The sequence below is a fragment of the Lagenorhynchus albirostris genome, chromosome X, assembly GCF_949774975.1.
Source record: "Lagenorhynchus albirostris chromosome X, mLagAlb1.1, whole genome shotgun sequence".
Lineage (NCBI taxonomy): Eukaryota > Metazoa > Chordata > Mammalia > Artiodactyla > Delphinidae > Lagenorhynchus > Lagenorhynchus albirostris.
This window is the reverse complement of record NC_083116.1, coordinates 72946349-72968728: the sequence shown is the minus strand read 5'-3', so window position 1 is coordinate 72968728 and position 22380 is coordinate 72946349. Positions and strand designations below refer to the sequence as shown.

General features: G+C 38.2%; 1 protein-coding gene across 2 annotated transcripts in view; it reads left to right on the top strand.

Moving 5' to 3' along the window:
- EDA (ectodysplasin A) overlaps positions 1 to 22380 on the top strand; it is a 295752-nt gene that overhangs the window by 90125 nt on the left and 183247 nt on the right. Inside the window, exon 2 of one of the 2 annotated variants that reach the window (XM_060137663.1) lies at positions 20931 to 21016. The exons of the other annotated variant lie outside the window; for it this stretch is intronic. Coding sequence (XP_059993646.1) covers positions 20931 to 20951 — 21 coding nt within the window. The 3' untranslated portion in view covers positions 20952 to 21016. Of the gene's footprint in view, positions 1 to 20930; positions 21017 to 22380 lie in introns of those variants that run through there. 2 annotated transcript variants of the gene reach the window in all.

The following is a 22380-nucleotide window of genomic DNA, read 5'->3' as shown; positions in this document are numbered from 1 at the left end:
CCAGTTTTCCCAGCAACACTTATTGAAGAGACTGTCTTTTCTCCATTGTATAGCCTTCCCTCCTTTGTCATAGATTAGTTGACCATAGGTGCGTGGGTTTATCTCTGGGCTTTCTAACTTGTTCCATTGATTTATGTTTCTGTTTTTGTGCCAGTACCATATTGTCTCGATTACTGTAGCTTATTAATTTCTGTCTGAATGATCTGTCCATTGGTGTAAGTGAGATGTTAAAGTCCCCCACTATTATTGTGTTACTGTCGATTTCCTCTTTTATAGCTGTAAGCAGTTGCCTTATGTATTGAGGTGCTCCTATATTGGGTGCATATATATTTATAATTGTTATATCTTCTTTTTGGATAGATCCCTTGATCATTATGTAGTGTCCTTCTTTGTCTCTTGTAACATTCTTTATTTTAAAGTCTATTTTATCTGATACAAGTATTGTTACTCCAGCTTTCTTTTGATTTCCATTTGCATGGAATATCTTTTTCCAACCCCTCACTTTCAGTTTGTATGTGTCCCTAGGTCTGAAGTGGGTCTCTTGTACACAGCACATATATGGGTCTTGGTTCTGTATCCATTCAGCGAGCCTGTGTCTTTTGGTTAGAGCATTTAATCCATTCACGTTTAAGGTAATTATTGATATGTATGTTCCTATTACCATTTCTTAATTGTTATAGGTTTGTTTTTGTAGGTCCTTTTCTTCTCTTGTGTTTCCCACTTAGAGAAGTTCCTTTAGCATTTGTTGTAGAGCTGGTTTGTTGGTGCTGAATTCTCTTAGCTTTTGCTTGTCTGGAATCTTAATGAGTTCTTTGCCAGGTAGAGTAATCTTGGCTATAGGTTCTTCCCTTTCATCACTTTAAATATATTGTGCCACTCCCTTCTGGCTTGTAGAGCTTCTGCTAAGAAATCAGCTGTTAACCTTATGGGTGTTCCCTTGTATGTTATTTGTCGTTTTTCCCTCGTTGCTTTGAATAGTTTGTCTTTAATTTTTTTTTCAGTTTGATTACTATGTGTTTCAGCGTGTTTCTCCTTGGGTTTATCCTGCCTGGGACTCTATGGTCTTCCTGGACTTGAGTGGCTATTTCCTTTCCCATGTAAGGGAAGTTTTCGACTATAATCTCCTCAAATACTTTCTTGGGTCCTTTCTCTCTCTCTTCTCTTTCTGGGAACCCTATAATGCTAATGTTGTTGCGTTTAATGTTGTCCCATAGGTCTCTTAGACTGTCTTCATTTCTTTTCATTCTTGTTTCTTTATTCTGTTCCTCGGCAGTGTATTCCACCATTCTGTCTTCCAGGTCGCTTATCCGTTCTTCTGCCTCAGTTATTCTGCTATTGATTCCTTCTAGTGTATTTTTCAGTTCAGTTATTGTTTTATTCATCTCTGTTTGTTCTTTAATTCTTCTAGGTGTTTGTTCTTTAATTCTTCTAGGTCTGTGTTAAACATTTCTTGTATCTTCTCGATCTTTGCCTCCATTCTTTTTCTGAGGTCATGGATCATCTTCACTATCATTATTCTGAATTCTTTTTCTGGAAGGTTGCCTATCTCCACTTCATGTAGTTGTTTTTCTGGGGCTTTATCTTGTTCCTTCATCTGGTACAAAGTCCTCTGCCTTTTCATCTTGTCTATCTTTCTGTGAATGTGGTTTTCCTTCCATGGCTGCAGAATTGTTGTTCTTAATTGTGCTGTCTGCCGTCTGGTGGATGGTGCTATCTAAGAGGCTTGTGCAAGCTTTCTGATGGGAGGGACTGGTGGTGGATAGAGCTGGGTGTTGCTCTGGTGGGCAGAGCTCAGTAAAACTTTAATCTGCTTGTCTGCTGAGGGGTGGGTCTGGGTTCCTTCCCTGTTGGTTGTTTGGCCTGAGGTAACCCAGCACTGGAGCCTACCTGGCTCTTTGGCGGGGCTAATATCAACTCTGGGAGGGTTCACACCAAGGAGTACTTCCCAGAACTTCTGCTGCCAGTGTCCTTATTCCCAGGATGAGCCACAGCCACCCTCCACCTCTGCAGGAGACCCACCAATATTAGCAGGTAGGTCTGGTTCAGTCTCGTATGGGGTCACTGCTCCTTCCCCTGGGTCCCAGTGTGCACACTGCTTTGTGTGTGACCTCCAAGAGTGGAGTCTCTGTTTCCCCCAGTCCTGTTGAGGTCCTGTAATCAAATCCCACTAGCCTTCAAAGTCAGATTCTTTAGGAATTCCTCCTCCCATTGCTGGACCCCCAGGTTGGGAAGCCTGACATGGGGCTCAGAACGTTCACTCCAGTGGGTGGACTTCTGTGGTATAAGTGTTCTCCAGTTTGTGAGTCACCCACCCAGCAGTGATGTGATTTGATTTTATTGTTTTTGCGCCCCTCCTACCATCTCATTGCTGCTTCTCCTGTCTTTGGATGGGGGTATCTTTTTTGGTGAGTTCCAATGTCTTCCTGTCGATGATTGTTCAGCAGTTAGTTGTGATTCCAGTGCTCTTGCAAGAGGGTGTGAGTGCACGTCCTTCTACTCTGCCATCTTGAACTAATCTCCGATAAACAGTTCTGAATGAGCAAGTTAATTAATCAATCAGTGAATCCATCCTGGCGGAGATGAGTTTTTTTTTTTTTAAATAAAGATTTGTAGGGCTTCCCTGGTGGTGCAATGGTTGAGAGTCTGCCTGCTGATGCAGGGGACACGGGTTCGTACCCCGGTCCGGGAAGATCCCACATGCCGCGGAGCGGCTGGGCCCGTGAGCCATGGCCACTGATCTTGCACGTCCGGAGCCTGTGTTCCAAAACGGGAGAGGCCACAACAGTGAGAGGCCCGTGTACCACAAAAAAAAAAAGGTTTGTAATTGTGTTCTTTTTTCTTAAATTTATTTATTTTATTTATTTTTGGCTGCATTAGGTCTTCATTGCTGCACGGAGGCTTTCTCTAGTTGCGGCAAGCTTGGGCTACTCTTTGTTGTGGTACACGGGCTTCTCATTGCGGTGCCTTCTCTTGTTGCGGAACATGGGCTTTAGGCATGCGGGCTTCAGTAGTTGTGGTGCGCAGGCTCAGTAGTTGTGGCACATTGGCTTCGTTACTCCGCAGAACGTGGGATCTTCTTGGACTGGGGTTTGAACCTGTGTCCCCTGCATTGGCAGGTGGATTCTTAACCACTGCACCACCAGGGAAGCCCAGGAGAGAAGTCTTGAGGAAGGTGTTCAAGCATGAGGGGGTATGACTTAGTTGAAAAGAGAAGAAAGGGCCTTTCAGACAGAGGCAGTGTCATTTACCAAGACAAGGCTGTAAGAATGAGCTTCTGAGGTTTGAGACAGCAAGCGTATTGCTACTATGAAATGTCTGCTAAGGTGTGAGTAGAAGTGGTAGCATTATCTTCTTGCTTTTAAAATCCTATGCTGGTCTTGGTGTTATGAAGAAAACATTAAATCACTTAAGTATCTTGGTATCTCTAGATTCTTATATAAATGCTCTATCAAACTGAGGAAGTTTTCTTCTACTCCTAGTTTGCTTAAAGATTTTTATCAAGAATAGATGTTGAGTTTTGTCAAAAATCTTTTGTATCTATTGGCAAGATCATCTGCTTTTCCTTTATTCTGTTGCTATGATGAATTATGTTGATGAATTTTAAAATATTTTATTGAATATCTTTATATCTATGTTCATTAGAGATTATTTTTCTGTATTTACTTTCTTGTAATGTTTTTTTTGGCTTTGGTATTAGGATAATACTAGCCTCATATAAAATGAGTTGAAAAGTTGTCCCTTCTCTTGTATTTCCTGGAAGTTTGTATGAAATTGGTATTATTTCTTCCTTAAATGTTTGGTAGGATTCACGAGTGAAAAACATCTGGGTTTGGAGATATTTCTTGTTGAAAGATTTTTAAGAATAAATCAATTTTTAAAGTACATGTTCAACTCTTTGGGTTATCTATTTTTCTTCAGTGAGCTTTAATAATTTATGTTTTTCAAGGAATTGGTCCACTTTGTCTAAGTTGTCAAATTTATATGCATAGAGTTATTTGTAGTATTCCTTTATTATCTTTTTAATGTTTGTGGGGTCAATAGTGATGCCCCCCTTTTATTTCTAATATTGGTAATTTGTGTCTTCTCTCTTGTTCCCTTGGTGTGTCTGGCTATAAGTTTATCAATTTTATTGATCTTTTGAAAGGACCACCTTTTGGTTTGATTAAAAACAGAAAATAAACAGACCATTTCATTGATTTCTTCTCCTATTTATATTGTTTCTTCTTCTTGCCTTGGGTTTAATTTGCTTTCTCTAGTGATTTATGTTGCGAGCTTAGATTACTAAGTTTAGTCTTTTGTTCTCTTCTAACATAAGCATTTAATGATGTAATTTTCCCTGTCCACACTATTTTTAACTACATCCCATAAATTTTGATATGTTGAATTTTTATTAAGTTCAAAATATTTTAAAAGTTCTTTGAGAATTCTCCTTTGTCTCATGGATTATTTAGATGTTTGTTTGATTTCCAGGCAGACATTTTGAGGATGTTTCCTGCATATCGTTATGTTATTAATTTCTGTTTAATTCCATTGTGGTTAGTGAACATCCTGTATATGATTTCATTTCCTGAAAAACATTTTGTCACACCTGTTAGAATGGCTACTATAAAAAAAATAGTAAGTATTGGTGAAGCTGTGGAGAAATTGGAATGCTTGTGCACTGTTGGTGGTATTGTAAAATAGTGCAACCACTATGGAAAACAGTGCAACCACTATGGAAAACAGCATGGAGTTTCCTCAGAAAATTGAAAATAGAACTACCATAAGATCCAGTATTGTCCCTTTTCCATATATAGTGAAAAGAATCGAAAGCAGGGTCTTGAAGAGATATTTAAACACCCATGTTCATAGCAGCACTATTCACAATAGCTAACAGGTGGAAGCTACCCAGATTTCCATTGATGGATAAATGGATAAACAAAATTTGGTATATACGTACAGTGGACTATCATTCAGCCTAAAAACTAAGGAAAACCCCATGGCACATAAGGTTGTGTTGGCTTTATAGCCCCTATGCTTATGGTAAAATGGTGATAAGCTGAACGTCTTAGAGCTGCAGTTACCTGAGGATTTCATCATGCTGTATTCATTTGTTCAACTGATTTTCTGAGAAGCATTAGCATTAGCATTAGCATTGGAAGCAGACCAGCTAGATTTGAATCTCAATGCAGGTATTTATCATCTGTATGACACTGAAGATATTACTCTGTAAGCTTTGGTTTTCATGTTTATAAAATAGAGTTCCTAATAATCAAGTACCTATTTTATAGAAGTGTTGAGGGAATTGAGCATATAAAATTATTAGCAGAGGACCTAGTACAGAGTAAGTGTCCAATAAAGGCAGCTCTTGTTATAGTTATTGTTGGTAGTGGTGTTGGTGGTGTTATTGTTGAAATGTAAACATGGGAATTTACATTGATTAATGTATTATTACATTCATTAATAATCTCATTGATTTGGACTCATTGCTCAAATGTGTTTGGAATCTGGATCATGTAATATAACTACAAATCCATTTAGCTGAGCCAGCATCTTTAAAAAAAAAGCAAGGAAATCTTACTGTCACCTGCTACAGGATTGATGGACCTTAAGGACATTATACTAAGTGGAATAAGCCAGTCATAAAAGGGCAAATACTGTATGATTCCACTTATAAAGTGTATCTAAAGTAGTCAAATTTCTAAAAACAGAAAATACAATAGTGATTACCAGGGGCTGGGGGGGAGGAAAAAAAGGGGAGTTGTTGTTTAATGGGTATAAATGGAGAGTTTCAGATTTGTAAGATGAAAAAGTTCTGTAGATCTGTTGCACATCCTTGTGAACATACTTAATAGTACACAGCTATACACTTAAAGATGGTTAAGATTTAACATTTATGTTGTGTGTGTTTTTTTTTACCACGATTTTAAAAAATAAACTTTTTGAGGTTTGTTTTAGGGACCAGAATGTGGTCTAACTTGGTGCATACTTCTTGTGCACTTGTAAGAAGATTGTGTAACCTGGTCTTGCTGGGTAGAGTGTTCTATAAATGTCAGTTAGGTAAAATTGGTTAATAGAGTTGAGCAGTTCTACATCCTTACTGATTTTCTGTCTATGTGTTTTATTGATTGCTGAGAAAAGAGTGTTAAAATCTCCCAGTATAATTCTCATTTCCCCTATTTATCCTTTTCAGTTTTATCACTTTTTGCTTCATGTACTCTGAAGCTCTGTTGTTAACTGCATACGTATTCAGGATTGTTATGACTTCTTGATGAATTGATCATTTTATCACTACATAATGTCTTTATTTATCCCTGGTAATATTCCTTCTTCTGAAGTCCACTTTGTCTTATTTTAATATAGCTACTTCAGCTTTATTTGAATTAGAGTTTACATGGTATATAATTTTCCTTCTTTTCGTTTTTAACTTAAATATATCTTTACATTTAAAGTGGGTTTCTTGAGACAACATGTATTTTTCTTAAACCAGTTTGGCAATCTCTGTCTTTTGTTAGGTATATTTAGACAATTTATATTCAATGTAATTACTGGTATGGCTGGATTTCTACATTTATTATTTGTTTTCTGATTTTCCCCCTATTCTTTGTTCCTTTGTTTCCCATTTTCTGCTTTCTTTTGGAATATTAGAGTGTTTTTAATAGTCCATTTTAATTTATCTGTTGGTGTTTTTGTTTTATCTTATATTTGTATTTTGGTGCTTGTTATATGATTGACAATTCACATAGCTAATATTGCATTGTCTACTTTGAGTTAATATTGTACCCCTTCAGGTATAATATAGATGCCTTACAACCATATGTATTTGTTTACCCTGTTCCACTTTACCTTTATCATTGTTATATATATTACATTTCCATACTCTGAAAATTCCACACGCCATATTATGAGTTTGCTTCTAATAGTCTTACAGATTAAAGAACTTGAGTGTAAGTTTTAATAGTTATCAGGTATTTACTATTTCTGTTGCTATTCTATCACTCTTGAAGAGCTAAAATTCCCTCTAATACCATTTTCTGTCACCTAGAAGAATTTCCTTTAGAGCAGATCAGCTGGTGATGATGAATTCTCTTAGTTTTCACTCATATGAAAATGTCTTTATTTCACCTTTATTTTTGAAGATTATTTCACTGTACATAGAAGTCTTGGTTCACAGTTCTATTTGTTTAGTATGTTAAATATGATTTTCTATGGTCTTCTGACCCCCATGGGTTTTTTTGTGAGAAATCCGTGGTTTTTTGAATCTTTCTTCTCCTGTATGTAATATGTAATTTAAGAAAACTGATTTCAAGATTTTTTTAAAGTCTTTTTATTCAGCATTTTGGTTATGATGTGCCTAGGCATACTTTTCTTTGAGTTTATTTTGTTTGTGTTAGCTGAACTTCTTGAATCTTATAAACATGCCTTCACCAAATCTGAGAAGTTTTCAATCATTATTTCTTCAAATATATTTTCTATACCCATTTCTTTCTCTTCGTCTTCTGAGATTCCAATGACATGAATGTTAGAACTTTAGATGTTGTTCCACAGGTCTCTGAGCATTTGTTAATTTTTTCTCTACATTTTTTCCTCTCTGTCTCTCTTACTGGATAATTTCTGTTGATCTAAAAGTTCACTGACTTCTCTGTCATTTGCATTGTACTATTGAGTCCATCCAGTCAATTTTTAAAAATTTGAGATCTTATATTATTCAGTTCTAGAATTTGCATCTTTTTCTTATAGTTTCAAATTTTTTCTGCTGAAACTACTATCTTTCTATTCATTTAAAGTGTATTTACCTTTACTGCTTGGAGCATAATTTTAATAGCTGTATATTAGTTTTCTATTGCTTCATAACAAATTGCCACACACTTAGCAGCTTAAAACAACATGCACTCCCAGTTTTTGTGGATCAGCAGTCTGGGCATGGCCTAGCTGTTCATGGTCTCACAAGGCTGTAATCAAGGTGTCACCTGAGCTACATTCTCATTTGGAGTTTGGGGTCCTCTTCCAAGTTACATGGTTGTTGGCAGAATTCAGCTCCTTGCAGTCTTCAGTTCTCTCCCACATGGCCCTCTCCATAGGTAGTTCACATCATAACAACTTGCATCTTCAAGGCTAGCAAAGAATCTCTCTCTGTAGTCTGCTAAGATAGAGTCTTAGATAACACAACATAGTCACCGAAGTGATATCTCATTACTTTTGCCATAGAATTGAGGGAGTAGTGTCCCATCACCTTTGCCATATTCTATTGCTTAGAATCAAGTCACAGATCCTGCCTGGACTCAAGGGGAGAGGATTACGTAAAGCCATGGCTACCATGAGGCAAGAAATGATTGGGAGGTCATCTTAGGATCTGTTTCCCATAAGCTGCTTTCAAGTGTTTGATAATTCCAACATCTGGATCATATAGGGTATGGTATCTTTTGATTGGCTTTTCCCTTGGGAATTGGTCACATTTCCTGGTTCTTTGTATGTTGAGTAATTTTGGATTGTATTCTAGACATTGTGAATGTTATATTGTATAAACGGTGGGTCACACTATAATCCTCTAGATGAATTTTTGGAAGATACTTAACCAGGATAGGTTCAGACCACGAGTTCTGTCCTGCCTTCTGTGGATTGGAGTTCTAATTTCAGTTTAGTTTTCCAAGTCATTAGTTTACTGTTTTATTTCTGTTCCATGCTTGTGCCCCTCAGGTGTTTGTCTGAGTGTTGGGTGGTAGTTTATATCTTAGTTCATTCTTGAAAGCTTTCGTTGTGATCCTTTGGGTCTTTCCTGCACATGCACAGCTTAAAGATGAGTACAGGACTCGTGTGGGTTCATTCGCAGAATTAGAGGATCCTTTTCTCCAGCTCTCTCCTGTATAGAATATCCTTCATTAGCCCATTCCTGAGGCAACAGATACCCTCTTTCCTGGTTCCTCTGGCCAGAAAGACATGGTGTCTCTTGGCTTTTTAGCTGTTCACACAAGTCACCACTGTCAAACAACTCCACGACTGAGCAAACTGCTAGAAAAAAACCAAACAAAAACCCAACAGAATTACCCCCACACTCTTTGGCTCCTAGTAGTCCTTTTTTCGGTTACTCTGCCCTGTAATACAGGATTCCTACTGGAACTTTCACCAATCATGCCACTGCTCTGCTGTGCAGTTCCACAACTGGGATCCACCCTCAGAAAATCTGCAGGAGAAAAAAAATATGGGACATCACTTTGATGCAGGCTACTTCTCTAAGTTTTAACTCCCTTTCACAATCTACCTGCTTTTGGTTACTTTTCAGTCTTCAGGCACTTAATTTTTGTGTTTTGTCCATCATTTTTAGTAGTATTAACAGGAGAGATAGGCTATAGTGAGCTTACTTCATTTGCGCTCCAACTGGAACTTGTCCTTTCATTTGTAAACTATTTATATTTCAAGCAGCAAATAGTTTGCTTGTGCTTTTTAAATCCAACCTGACAATATAAGGCTTTTAATTTGAATGTTTAGATAATTTTTAGCTATATTTGTAATTGTGGCTATATTTGGGTTTGAATCTACGATTTTGCTATTTGGATTCCATTTTGTTCCATCTGTTCTCTAATTCCTTTTTCCTTCTCTTCCTGCCTTCTTTTGGAGGAGTTGAATTTTTATGAGTTCACTTATCTCTACTCTTGGCTTATTAGCTATATGTCTTTGTTTTTGATGGTTGCACTTATTACAGTCTTCCTCAAAATAATATTGTTACTTCACATATAGTGTAAGAACCATACAAATATATACTCTTATTTTGCCCCTCCCATCCTTTGTGCTATTGTTGTTATACGTCTATGTGTGCTATAAACCTTGCAATGCATTGTTATTATTTTTGCTTTAAACAGTCATTTATCTTTTAAGGAGTTTTCTTTTTTGAATGATAAAATGTCTTTTATATTTACCATTTATGGCATTCTTTTTTTTTTCTTTTTTTCTTTTTTTTTTTGGCAGTACGTGGGCCTCTCACTGTTGTGGCCTCTCCCGTTGCGGAGCACAGGCTCCGGACGCGCAGGCTCAGCAGCCATGGCTCACGGGCCCAGCCGCTCCACGGCATGTGGGATCTTCCCGGACCGGGGCACGAACCCGCGTCCCCTGCATCAGCAGGCGGACTCTCAACCACTGCGCCACCAGGGAAAGCCTATGGCACTCTATTCCTTTATATAAATCGAAGTTTGCTTCTGGTATCATTTTTCTTTGCCTGAAAATCTTCATTTAAAATTTCTTACAGTGTAGATCTGCTGGAGATGGATTCTTTCAGCTTTTGTTTGCCTGAAAAAGTCTTTATTTAGCACTCAATTTTGAAAGACAGTTTCACTGGGTAAAAAATTCCAGGTTGACAGATTTTTCTTTCATCTCTTTAGAGATGTCACTCTACTTTCTTCTAAATAGTGTAGTTTCTGATGAGATGTCTGTGATCATTCTTACATTTCTTCCTCTATATAATATGCCTTTAATTTGGATGCTTTTTAGCATTTTTTTCTTTATCACTAGTTTAAAGGACTTAGATTATGGATGCGTTAGTGTGGTTCTCTTTGTGTTTCAGCCTGCTTGAGATTTATTGACCTTCTTGAATTTTAAAGCTTATCATTTTTAATAAATTGGTAAATTTTTGGCCATTGTTTTTTCTGCCTTTATCTCCTTCTGGGAGCCCCATGATCTGTTCATTTCTTTTATTTTTAGTCATTTTTCTTTCTGCGCTTTATTTGGATGGTTTTTATTGCTTAGTCTTTTAGTTTATATATCTTTTCCTGCAGTGTCTAATCTCTTGTTAGTCCCATCCAGTATTTTCATTTTAGATATATTTTTAATCTCTAGAAGTTCTATTTTTCATTTCTATAAGGTCAGTAGTGGTGTCCCTCATTTCTTTCCAGATTCTACTAATTTGATTATTGTCTTTGTTTCGCGTTGTTAGTCTAGCTAAAGGTTCTCAATTTTTTAGATCTTTTCAAATAACCAACTTTTGGTTTTATTGATTTTCTCTATTGTTTATTCTCCTTTGATTTTCTCTATTCACTACCTCATTAATCTCCATTCTAATTTTTACTATTTCCTTTCTTCTGCTTGCTTTGGGTTTAGTTTACTCTTCTGTTTCTAGTGTCTTAAGGTAGAAGGTTATTGATTTGAGATCTTTTTTAATGTAGGCACTTACAGCTATAAATTTCCCTCTAAGCATTGTTTTAGCTGCATCCCATAAGTTTTGATATGCTGTGTTTTCATTTTTATACATTTCAAAATTCTGTAATTTCCGTTGTGATTTCTTTATTGCCCCATGGGTTAAAAGAAGTGTATTTTTAATGTCCACATATTTGTGCCTTTCCCAAATTTACTTCTCTATTGATTTCTAATTTCATTCCATTGTAGTCAGAGAACATACTTTGTATGATACATGTCCTTTTAAATTTATTGAGGCTTATTTTATGGCCTAATATATAGTCTAACCTAGAGATGTCCCGTGTACTCTTGAGAAGAATGTATATTCTGCCTGTTAAGGTTTATTTGGTTTATAGTTTTGTTCAATTATTCTCTATCCTTCTATATCCTTGTTGATCTTCTGCCTAGTTGTTTTAATAATTATTGAAAATGGGGTATTGAGGTTGGCTATTATTGATGAATTGTCTATTTCTCCCTTTAATTCTGTCAGATTTTGCTTCATGTATTTAGGGGCCCTGTTTTTAGGTACACAGATGGTTTATAATTATGTCTTCCTGATGGATTGGCCCTTTTATTGTTATATAATATCCATGTTTATCTCTAGCAATGTAAATTTTTTGTTCTAAAGTTTATTTTGTTTGATATTAATATAGCGACTTAAACTTTCTTTGGTTGCTATTTGCATGATATATTGTTTTCCATTCTTTTATTTTTTTAATTTTGTCATTGCTTTTTAATTATTTAATTATTTATTAAAAAAATTTTTGGCTGCATTGCGTCTTCATTGCTGCACGTGGGCTTTCTCTAGTTGTGGCGAGCGGGGGCTACTCTTTTTTGTGGTGCGTGGGCTTCTCATTGTGATGGCTTCTCTTGTTGCGGAGCACAGGCTCTATGTGCATGGGCTTCAGTCGTTGCAGCACGCAGGCTCAGTAGTTGTGGCACACGGGCCCTAGAGCACGTGGGCTTCAGTAGTTGTGGTGCATGAGCTCAGTTGTTGTGGCACACAGGCTCTAGAGTGCAGGCTCAGTAGTTGTGGTGCACGGGCTTAGTTGCTCCGTGGCATGTGGGATCTTCCTGGACCAGTGATCGAACCCATGTCCCCTGCACTGGCAGGCAGATTCTTAGCCACTGCACTACCAGGGAAGTCCCCATTCTTCTATTTTTAATTAATTTATAACTTTGAATCTAAAGTATATGTACGCTCTCTAGGCAGCATTTACTTGAATCTTATTTTTAATACAATCTGATAATCTCTGACTTTTGAGTGGATTGTTTAAACCATTCATATTTAATTTTATTGGTGTAGTTGGATTTACACCTATCACTTTACTTTTTGTTTTCTGTATGTCTTGTTTCTTTCCCCTCTGTTTGTCCTTTGATGCTTTCTTTTACATTAAATGGATATTTTCTAGTATAACATTTTAATTACTTTTATGAATTTTTCACTATTTTTGAGTTAACTTTCCCATTTGTTACTCTAGAGCTTACCATATACATCTTAATTTACCATAATCCATTTTTACTAATTTAATTCCTGTGAGATATAGACACTTCACCCATATCCCCTTCTGTGCTATTGTTATTTTACATACTACATCTATATATGTTACAAACCCAACAACCCATTATTATATTTATACCTTATATAATTTATATTGCTTAAAAAACAGAAAAAATAAAAGAGAGCAAGTATATGTTTATAGAATTTGTTATATTAAGCTTCCTACTACCATTCTGGTTCACTTCATTTTTTCCTATAGATTAAATTACCATCTGGTGTCATTTCCTTACTTCAATACAGCTTGTTCTTGACTACCTTTCTGGTGACGTTATTGTCAAATTTATTATATTTCTATATGTTATATTCCCAACAATTGAATAATATACATGTTGTTTCATACAATTAAATTAGTTAAAGGAGAAAAATGTATACTTTATTATCATTTATAATCATATAATTACCTTTACCAGTGCTCTGTGTTTTTTTGTTGTGGGATCAAATCACCATCAGGGGGCGCTTTCTTTCATCTTGAATAACTTCTTTTAGTGTTTTTTATAAGGCAGGTCTGCTAGCAATGAATTCTTTCAGTGTGTTTTCTGGGAATGTCTTTATTTCACCTTCAGTTTTGAAAGATAGTTTTTCTGGATAGAAGGTTCTTTGTTGACAGTTTTTCTTTTCTTTCATCACTTTGAAAATATCCTAATGTCTTTTGGCCTCCATTTCTTTGATGGGACTTCAGCTGTTAAATTTATTGGGTTCCCTTGGATGTGATGAGTTGTTTTTCTCTTGCCACTTTTAACGTTTTAACTTTGTCTTTCAGCATTTTTGCTATGATTTGCTTGGGTTTGGATCTCTTATGTTTATCTTAGAGTTGAACTTGAATTCATGTGTGTGGAGGTTAATGTTTTTCACCAAATTTGGGAAGTATTCAGTCATTATTTCTTCAAATACTTTTTCTGCCCCTTTTTTCTCTCTTCTTCTGAGAGAAACGTATATGTTGGTGTTTTTAATGGAGCCCTGCATTGCTCTGAGGCTTTGTTCATTTTTCTTCATTCTCTCTGTTCTTTGGATTGCATAATCTGCTCCTCTTTCCTCAAGTTCACTGATTCTTTCTTCTGCCAGTCAAATCTATTATTGAGCCCCTCTAGTGAATTTTTCACTTCACATTATTGTACTTTTCAACTCTAGAGTTTTTGTTTGGCTGTTCTCCTTTTCTTAAAAAATAATTTATATCTATTTAGTTAGATTCCATATTTGATGGCTTGTTATGATAACTTCCTTTACTTTTTTTTTCTTTTGGCTGTGCTGGATTTTTGTTGCTGTGCATGGGCTTTCTCTAGTTGTGGTGAGCGGGGACTACTCTTTGTTGCGGTGCATGGGCTTCTCATTGTGTTGGCTTCTCTTGTTACAGAGCACAGGCTCTAGGCACATGGGCTTCAGTAGTTGCAGCACGCAGGCTCAGTAGTTGTGGCATGTGGGCCTTAGAGCACGTGGGCTTAAGTAGTTGTGGTGTGCGGGCTCTAGAGCACAGGATCAGTAATTGTGGCACATGGACTTAGTTGCTCCATGGCATGTGAGATCTTTCCAGACCAGGGCTCTAACCCGTGTCTCCTGCATTGGGAGGCAGATTCTTAACCACTGTGCCACCAGGGAAACCCAAATTGTGTGATTTTAAAAAATTGAGGTATAACCAAAGATAGAGTTAACTGCTCACATTAAGTCTTAAAGTAATTCACCCTAGCTAGGTGGATGTGTTCAGTTCCCAGGCATTAGCAGAATATCCATGGCTGTTTATATATTATAAAGACCTGGCAATAGTTAAGGTGGCTAATTTTGGAAATGTATTGCATTTCCATCTGGTCTGAATCAATGAACTTAAACTTCATGCTACGTGAGATGGAGACATTTAATGGGACACCAGATTTAGAGACTGTTATATAGTGTTCCCAGAATCTTATTCTGGTGTTATAAGAGAATTTTAATTACTTACCTGGGCACAAGTGATGTAGTATCAGTAATATTTGATGAAGAAAGCAAGTAGATACTTCCTGTTAACTTCGTACCCTGCTTTGAGCCCTCAAGCCTTCCTTGTATGAATGATATGCTCTGTCAGGAGAACAGTGCATTGGTGATATACTGTAATATTCTTTATCATACCAAGATGATATTATAATAAAACTGACAACCTGTTATTGAATATCTGTGTGCCAGGCATTGTGCTACACCATTTACATGTATTATCTCATTTAATCCTTACAGAAACATTAGGAAGTAGATACTATATTCCAGTTTTACAGAAGAGGAAACTGAGGCTAAAAAAGATGAATCATCTTTTCCAAGATTATATAGCAAAACAGGGTAGATATGGAATTCTAACCAGGGTGTCTGACTCTGAAACCCTGTGCCTCCCGTAAGGCTTATCATTAGAATTATTACTGTAATCTTTGGTCAGAGCACTGCTATCTAATGCATGTCTGTACTGCATGAACTCTTAAAGGCAATGTTATAAAGATACTCCAGCATATCTTTGTACATAGAAGATCAACAGGGGAAACAGGTAATTAAAGATTACATGTTAGATAAGACTTTGGTGAAAGAACACAAGAAGCTAGAGAAGTACTATGGACTATGGTCCAGTTCACCTGGACTCCTGAATGGTATCCACCCATTGGTTTTACCAGCCTGCAGGTTATCTTTGAGAAAAGGGTATATTAGAGGCTAAGGAAAAAGATATTGTGGTTTAGAGTAATAAGGATCGGGGGTTGGGGGGAGTAGTGTCGCTGGGAGCTTTATATACATCTCATCTGATTCTCATAATGGTGTTTTAAAGTAGGTGATATCATCCCCATTTTCTGATAAAAAAACTTGAAACTTAATAACTTGCCTAAGGGTACAAGCTGGTATATTCTTGTCATAGAATTTGGCAGTCACTCCCCTTCCCCCCACCCCAGGTCTGCCTACTCTAGAGCACATATTTTTTTCCTGTCTGTCTGCCTAAAGTGGTGTCCAGATAGTGCCAACCCTGCAGCTAGCTCCTCTTGCTCTCTGATTTGGACTTTTGGATAATTTTTCAATAAATAGAAAGATGTATTTCCCTATCACTTATTTTTTTTTCACTGAAGACCTATATGGGATTGTTTAGATCACACTGAATTCATCTGGAGTCTGTGAAGGGCAGGAATGGGGATTGCAGAGCAGTTTTCACATGCTAATTAGCATGTCCAGTTTCTATGCTTTGCCTTGGAATTCTGTCAACTTGTGATAACACTCATTATCTCACACTGATCACAGTTCTGATGGGTAGCTATATGTTTTCAATTGATAAAATCTAAAGAATGATTAATTAATAAATGCCATTTTTCTAGGAGATTAAACCTTTCAAAAATGGTGTCCTTTGGGGGAAAATAGAACGAAATTACCTTTGATAGAAAGGTTTGGAAGCCACTGCACTAATAGATCAGAACAGCAGTTCTTATAGTTAATACTATTTGAGATTGGTGATCTTGCCAGCTAATGATTCTGCCTCCTGTCTTCCATTAACTAACCTTTAATCAGAACTATCACAAAGGAAAAAAAAAACAAATACATGGCTTTGAGCTCCAAAATCTTTTTACTTTGGCTCTCTTGCGCTCTGGAGCATCAAAGCAGTCTATTCTTTGCTCATTAAGAAGGAAGAGACCCCACAAATAAAATACTAAAAGCCTCACTAATGGAGTTGACTTATCTCATCAGTGTTCCAAAATATCGACTGCCCCCAAAACGTTCAGCCATAAAAGCTAAATTCTGCAAACCAATATCCTCCACTCCTCCCTCCCTCCTTCCTTTCTTCCCCCACCTCATTCTATCTTTTCTCTCATTCTCTTGCTTTCATTCTGTCTCTTGTTCTCTCTCATTTTCTGTCTCTTCCGTTCTCTGCCTCCCCTCTCATTCTGTCTCTAGTCTCTCTCTTTTTCTTGTTCTGTCTCTCCCATTGTTTGCATTGTAGCTGCCTCTCCTTTATGCAAACACTAAGCAAGAAGTCATGTTTGCTCCAGGTTGCCATGGAAATGTTGTAAGTAGGCCTTTTAAGGAAACTGGCCGGCTCCATTAGTGAAATCATACCCAGATAGTCTTAAGGTTGGTAATTTAGGGAGATTTTCTACATAGAGATTACGACTGTCTGAAGTTTAACCACCCCTACCAACCCGAACTTCTGTTTTCCTACATATAGTTTTCTTCTTGGATGTAATTTCATTAAGGGAAATGGTGGAGTTCTACAGACTTCTATTATGATTTGATTTTTTTCAAGCCCACAAAAACATCTTCTGTGACTTCCAGTGGACTCTTTTCCAGAGCAGAAAAGTGGGTACAAATTGGAGTCTTGGGCATATAAAACCTGGCTTGCAGTGGAAGCAAAGGTGTTTTGGAGTGAGAGGAGAGAAGTCTTAACTCCTGCAAGGGTATGCAGATAGGAAAAGATGAAGGTTTTCTCAGGCAAAAGGGAATTCTTCTCCCCTCTCTTGGTACCAGAAGAAAGAAGTTGAATAGAGGCACTAGCTTCTGGATGGTGGGAAGAAATGTAGCCACCATATTTTCCTAGCTTCTAGAAATGGAGTGAGGGGAAATACTTGGTACTGCTGAGGCCACAAGTGGAAGGAAATTGATGTCCATTACTGCACTCTGGAGTGCGACCTCAGGAAGGCCCAAGATTCAGTAAGAGGTCTAACACTAGCAGAGGCTCCTCCATGCACTGCAATGGGCAGCTGTTTCCTCACTCCCAAAAACATGCTCTGAGGGTCTAGGCACTGGAGCTACAGTGATGAATAGAAATAGTCCCAGGGCTTCCCTGGTGGCGCAGTGGTTGAGAATCTGCCTGCCAATGCAGGGGACACGGGTTCGAGCCCTGGTCTGGGAAGATCCCACATGCCGCAGAGCAACTAGGCCCGTGAGCCACAACTACTGAGCCTGCGCGTCTGGAGCCTGTGCTCCACAACAAGAGAGGCTGTGATAGTGAGAGGCCCGCGCACCACGATGAAGAGTGGCCCCCGCTTGCTGCAACTAGAGAAAGCCCTCGCACAGAAACAAAGACCCAACACAGCCAAAAATAAATAAATAAATAAATAAATAAATTAAAAAAAAAAGAAATAGTCCCTACTCTCTTCGAGCTTGCAGCTGTACTGGGGAGGGAGGGGCAGTAAATTTCAAAAATAGCTTAAAAATTGTCAGATGGTAACAAATATGAGGAAAGAAATAAACAGGGTAGTAAGATAAAGATAATAACGATGGTAAGGATATTTATGATAGGATGGTTAGAAGACCTCTGAGGAGATAGCATTTAAACTGAGACTTATAGATGAGGTGGATTTAGTTAGAAAAAGAGCTAGGAGAGAGAGTATTCCAGGTGAAGGAAAAGACGAGTTCATAAGTCCTGAGATTAGGCAGAATGTGGCCTTTCTTAGGAACCAAAGGAAAAACATGAGTGGAGTGAGATGTCAGCAGAGGCCAGATCATTCAGAGTGGCATTTATAGGCCATGGTAAGGAAAGTGGATTTTATTCTGAGCACAGTGGGAGGCCATTGGAGGATTTTAAGGAGGAGTGCAACTGAGCAGATTGTGCTTTAGCAGAGTTACTGTCTGCAGAGTGGACAATAGATTGTAGGAGGTCAAGTGGAAGCAGGGAGACTAGTTAGGGTGGTAACAATGGAGAATGAGAGAAGTGGAAGGATTTGGGTTATGAATGAAGATAGAGCCAACAGGGCTTGCTGCTGGATTGGATATGGAGGTAGAGGAACGGAAAGAATTAAGACTGTCTTCTCAGGGATTCCCTGGTGGCGCAGTGGTTAAGAATCCGCCTGCTAAATGCAGGGGACACGGGTTTGATCCCTGGTTTGGGAAGATCCCACATGCCACAGATCAGCTAAGCCAGTGCGCCACAACTATTGAGCCTGTGCTCTAGATCCCGTGAGCCACACCTACTGAGCCCGCGTGCCGCAACTACAGAAGCCCGCGTGCCTGGAGCCCATGCTCCAAAACAAGAGAAGCCACCGCAATGAGAAGCCCGTGCATCGCAACAAAGAGTAGCCCCCGTTCACCGCAACTAGAAAACGCTTGCGTGCAGCAATGAAGACCCAGTGCAGTAAAACATAAATAAATAAAATTAAATTAAAAAAAAAAAGACTGTCTTCTCTTTCTAGTTTTAGTAACTGGGTAGCTCAAAATGTAGGAGGGTGGTGGTTAGGATTATTGGGGGAGACACTGATTTGGAAAAGTAGAAGGCCAAATGAGACTGGCAGAGCCCTGGAACTGACAGGCTAACAGCAGTCAATGCAACAGCTGCCATGCTGGTAAGGAGGGCAAGTGTAAGAAGTAGCCCCTTGGAGGAGACTGAAGGTGGGAAGTTGCTTAGCTCACCCTGTGGTTGGGGGGAGCAGTTAGCAGATACAGATGAGATCCTGCTTGGCCCAGGAGAAAATGAGAAAACCTAGACTTCTAGGAGTTGAGGGGAGGGACTTGATGTTTCTTGTTGCCTTCAATGTGATCCAGATACCTCGATTTTAGCCCTCAGGCTAATAGGATCTAGAGAAACACCTGTTAAACCTATAATAGAAAAATAGTTGGGAATGAAAACCACACCCTTCTGTTTATAAAAGAGAGTTGATTAGATAAAGGGACAAGAAATAAGATGATTTGCAAAGTTCTATTCCTGCCCATCCCCAAGAGTGTGCAAAGCTTTATTGCTAAGGGCTGTGCTAAAAAGCCCTGTTATGTGTTATGTTGTAAGTATGCATCGTGTAAACAAAGTTAGGAACAGTAATGATGGCTGCCTTTAAAGAATTATAGCTTTAACATTATTGCACATTTAAAAAAAGGAAAAGCAGGGAATCGAGGATAATTGGTAAGCCAACAACCATCATTTGTCTCCTTTGTGAAGATAGCACAGTATAGTGGTTATAAGCATGGTCTCTTGAGCTGCCTGGGTTCTAATCACTGCTCCACCACTTACTTGCAGCATGGTCTTTGGGTCAGTCAATTAACCTTCTCCAAATCTAAGTTTTTATAATCTGTATAGTGAGGATAATAGAACTTCCCTCATAAGGTTGTGTTGATGATTAAATGTGTTGATATTTGTAAAGTGCTTGAAACAGTACCCATATTAGTTTGTTGTATAAGCTAAAATAAGTAAGCACTTGGATGGGAGGCTAATCAGTGAATGTAAGACTGGCCTAGGATACTAGGTCATTGGGTAGAGTAGGCAGGACAGAGAAAGACACAGGTTTAGAGTGGCTCTGAAGTAGGACCAGAGGTGCCTGCTATGCCTTGATTAGTCTTTTCCTGGCTGCAGGACAGGAGCTGATACAGACCTCTTGAAGCACAGAGACAGGTGAAGAATCCCTAGATTCTCTAAGAACACTGAACTATATACAAGCAATGTAGATAAATCCCTGTTGACATAAGGTCTAATAGGATATTAGTCCCTGAAAACCACTGTTTTTCAAAAGCTAAATAATGTGTCCTATTAGAAACTATTCCTCTCACTGAGGTTTCTGTTTTCTTCCTTTCTCCTTCCCTCCCTCCCTCCCTCCCTCCCTTTTCCTTCCTTCCTCCCTCCCTCCCTCCCTCCCTTTTCCTTGCTTCCTTCCTTGCTTGCTTGCTTCCTTCCTTCCTTTCTCCCTTTCCTTTCTTTTCCTTCCCTTCCCTTCCTTTCTTTTCCTTCTTTCTCTCTTTCTTTCTTCCTTTGTCTTTTTTTTTGGAGGGGAAGGGGCTATCACTTCTGTCAGAAGAATGGATGAAGTAAAAAACCCTTTCTCTTATATAATTTATCTTTTTCTTAAAGAAGTGACTCTAAAGACTTTATAGCGTATGTAATGTGTAATTTGTTCCTATTAACCAGGACTTTTCCTCCTCCCTCCCATTTTGTTCCAAGTATTCCCAGCCAAAAGACTGATAATTGCATTCTTTATATATTAGAAGAACTACCAAGTGGTGCTTGGTGGGCATCAAATAGCAAAAGTCAGGATCTGTGGATAGATCACGTTAGTAATTATAAGTGGCACATTTATCTTATTCCATTTGTGGAATGCACTGAAATTGAGACCCTTTTTATTTTATTTTTTTTAGCCTGGAGAAATTTTATTTTATTTTATTTATGTTATGTTATTTTATTTTATGTTATTCTCTTTTATGTTATTTTAGGCCCCTTTTAGTGTTATAGCACTGCATGGGTTTGGAGAGGTCTCTTCCCTCTTCCTTCTTCTAGGTTCAACTCTACCTAAACCTTTCTTGAAAGATGAATATCTTATTTTTAAAGGGCCCTTGGCGCAGTGGTTAAGGATCTGCCTGCCAATGCAGGGGAGACACGGGTTCGAGCCCTGGTCCAGGAAGATCCCACATGCCACGGAGCAACTAAGCCCGTGCGCCACAACTACTGAGCCTGCGCTTTAGAGCCTGCTGAGCCACAACTCCTGAAGCCCGTGCGCCTAGAGCCCGTACTCTGCAACAAGAGAAGCCACCGCAATGAGAAGCCCGTGCACCACAACAAAGAGTAGCCCCCTGCTCACTGCAACTAGAGAAAGCCCGCGCATAGCAACAAAGACCCAACACAGCCAAAAATAAATAAAACAAGTAAATAAATTTTAAAAATAAATAAAGAGCCCCTGGGAATGAAATTCTGTAACCTCCTTCTTAGTCATTTCTGTGTTTAGGACTTTCACAGGTCATTTTTCCTTTTATTCAAGTAAAATCCTATTACAAAGACAAAGATCTTTCCATCCCCTCCTGGACGCTTTATAGTTATGGTGCTTTGTTGCATTGACTACAGTGGACTACATTACCATGTAAACCTATACAAGCGAATGTTTATTTTTTCTGGCCTTGATTCAGTAACAGCTAGTTTATAATACAAATATCTGGTTTTGTGTCTGCTTTGTGGAGGGAAGAAGAGAATTCAACTGGGGAAGAGATGTGAGGGGTTTGCTTTTATAACCTTTCCTCTTTACTGCTAGGTTGTGATCAGTTGCTAATTTACCATAGCATGAGGTGAGCTCTCTTACTTTCTGTTTCTATGGGTTGGGAATGTGATTTCTAGCAACATGCCAATTAGAAGAAAAATTTCTACTCAAACCAAAGAAATGGGAGGATTGGTTGAGGGAAGATCAATTAGTGATGAACTCTTACCTGTATTTAGCATTAGTCCCTTTTCTCTTTCCCAGTGTTTGTTAGTCTCCTGGTCCTTTTGATTTTCTCATTTTTCTGAATGTAGCCTGTGAGAAAGTCCTGGAAGATCCTGCTGGACTTAGAAGAAACTAGTTAAGCTATGTCTCTTTACTATTTAAAGGGTGTGCGGCAAATAATTTAGTAATTAAAGGGGATGGAAACCAACCTTGGTTGGTCACGTATGATAGCCCACAGTTAACATTTGTTTAGCCAGCTGAACTCCAAGGTTGAGCATTCACTGAAATCTCTCTTTTCAAAATAGTATTGCTTGTATGATCCTGAGTATTCAGTGTTAAATCATCTTAACCCAATGTATTTCTTTTAGGAAGTAAAAGATTATCATCTGGTATACATTAAAGACTTACTATAGTCCATACCTCTTTCTTTATAACTGAAAAGATATTCTAACTTCATCCCAGCAGATACTATGTTAACTGCTTAACAGCAATGTTTTCATAACGAAGAAAATATTACACATTTAATTCTGCCTGGAGGGACACTGCAAAGCATTGTGAACAGAAGCTGCACTTTCATACTAAACCCAT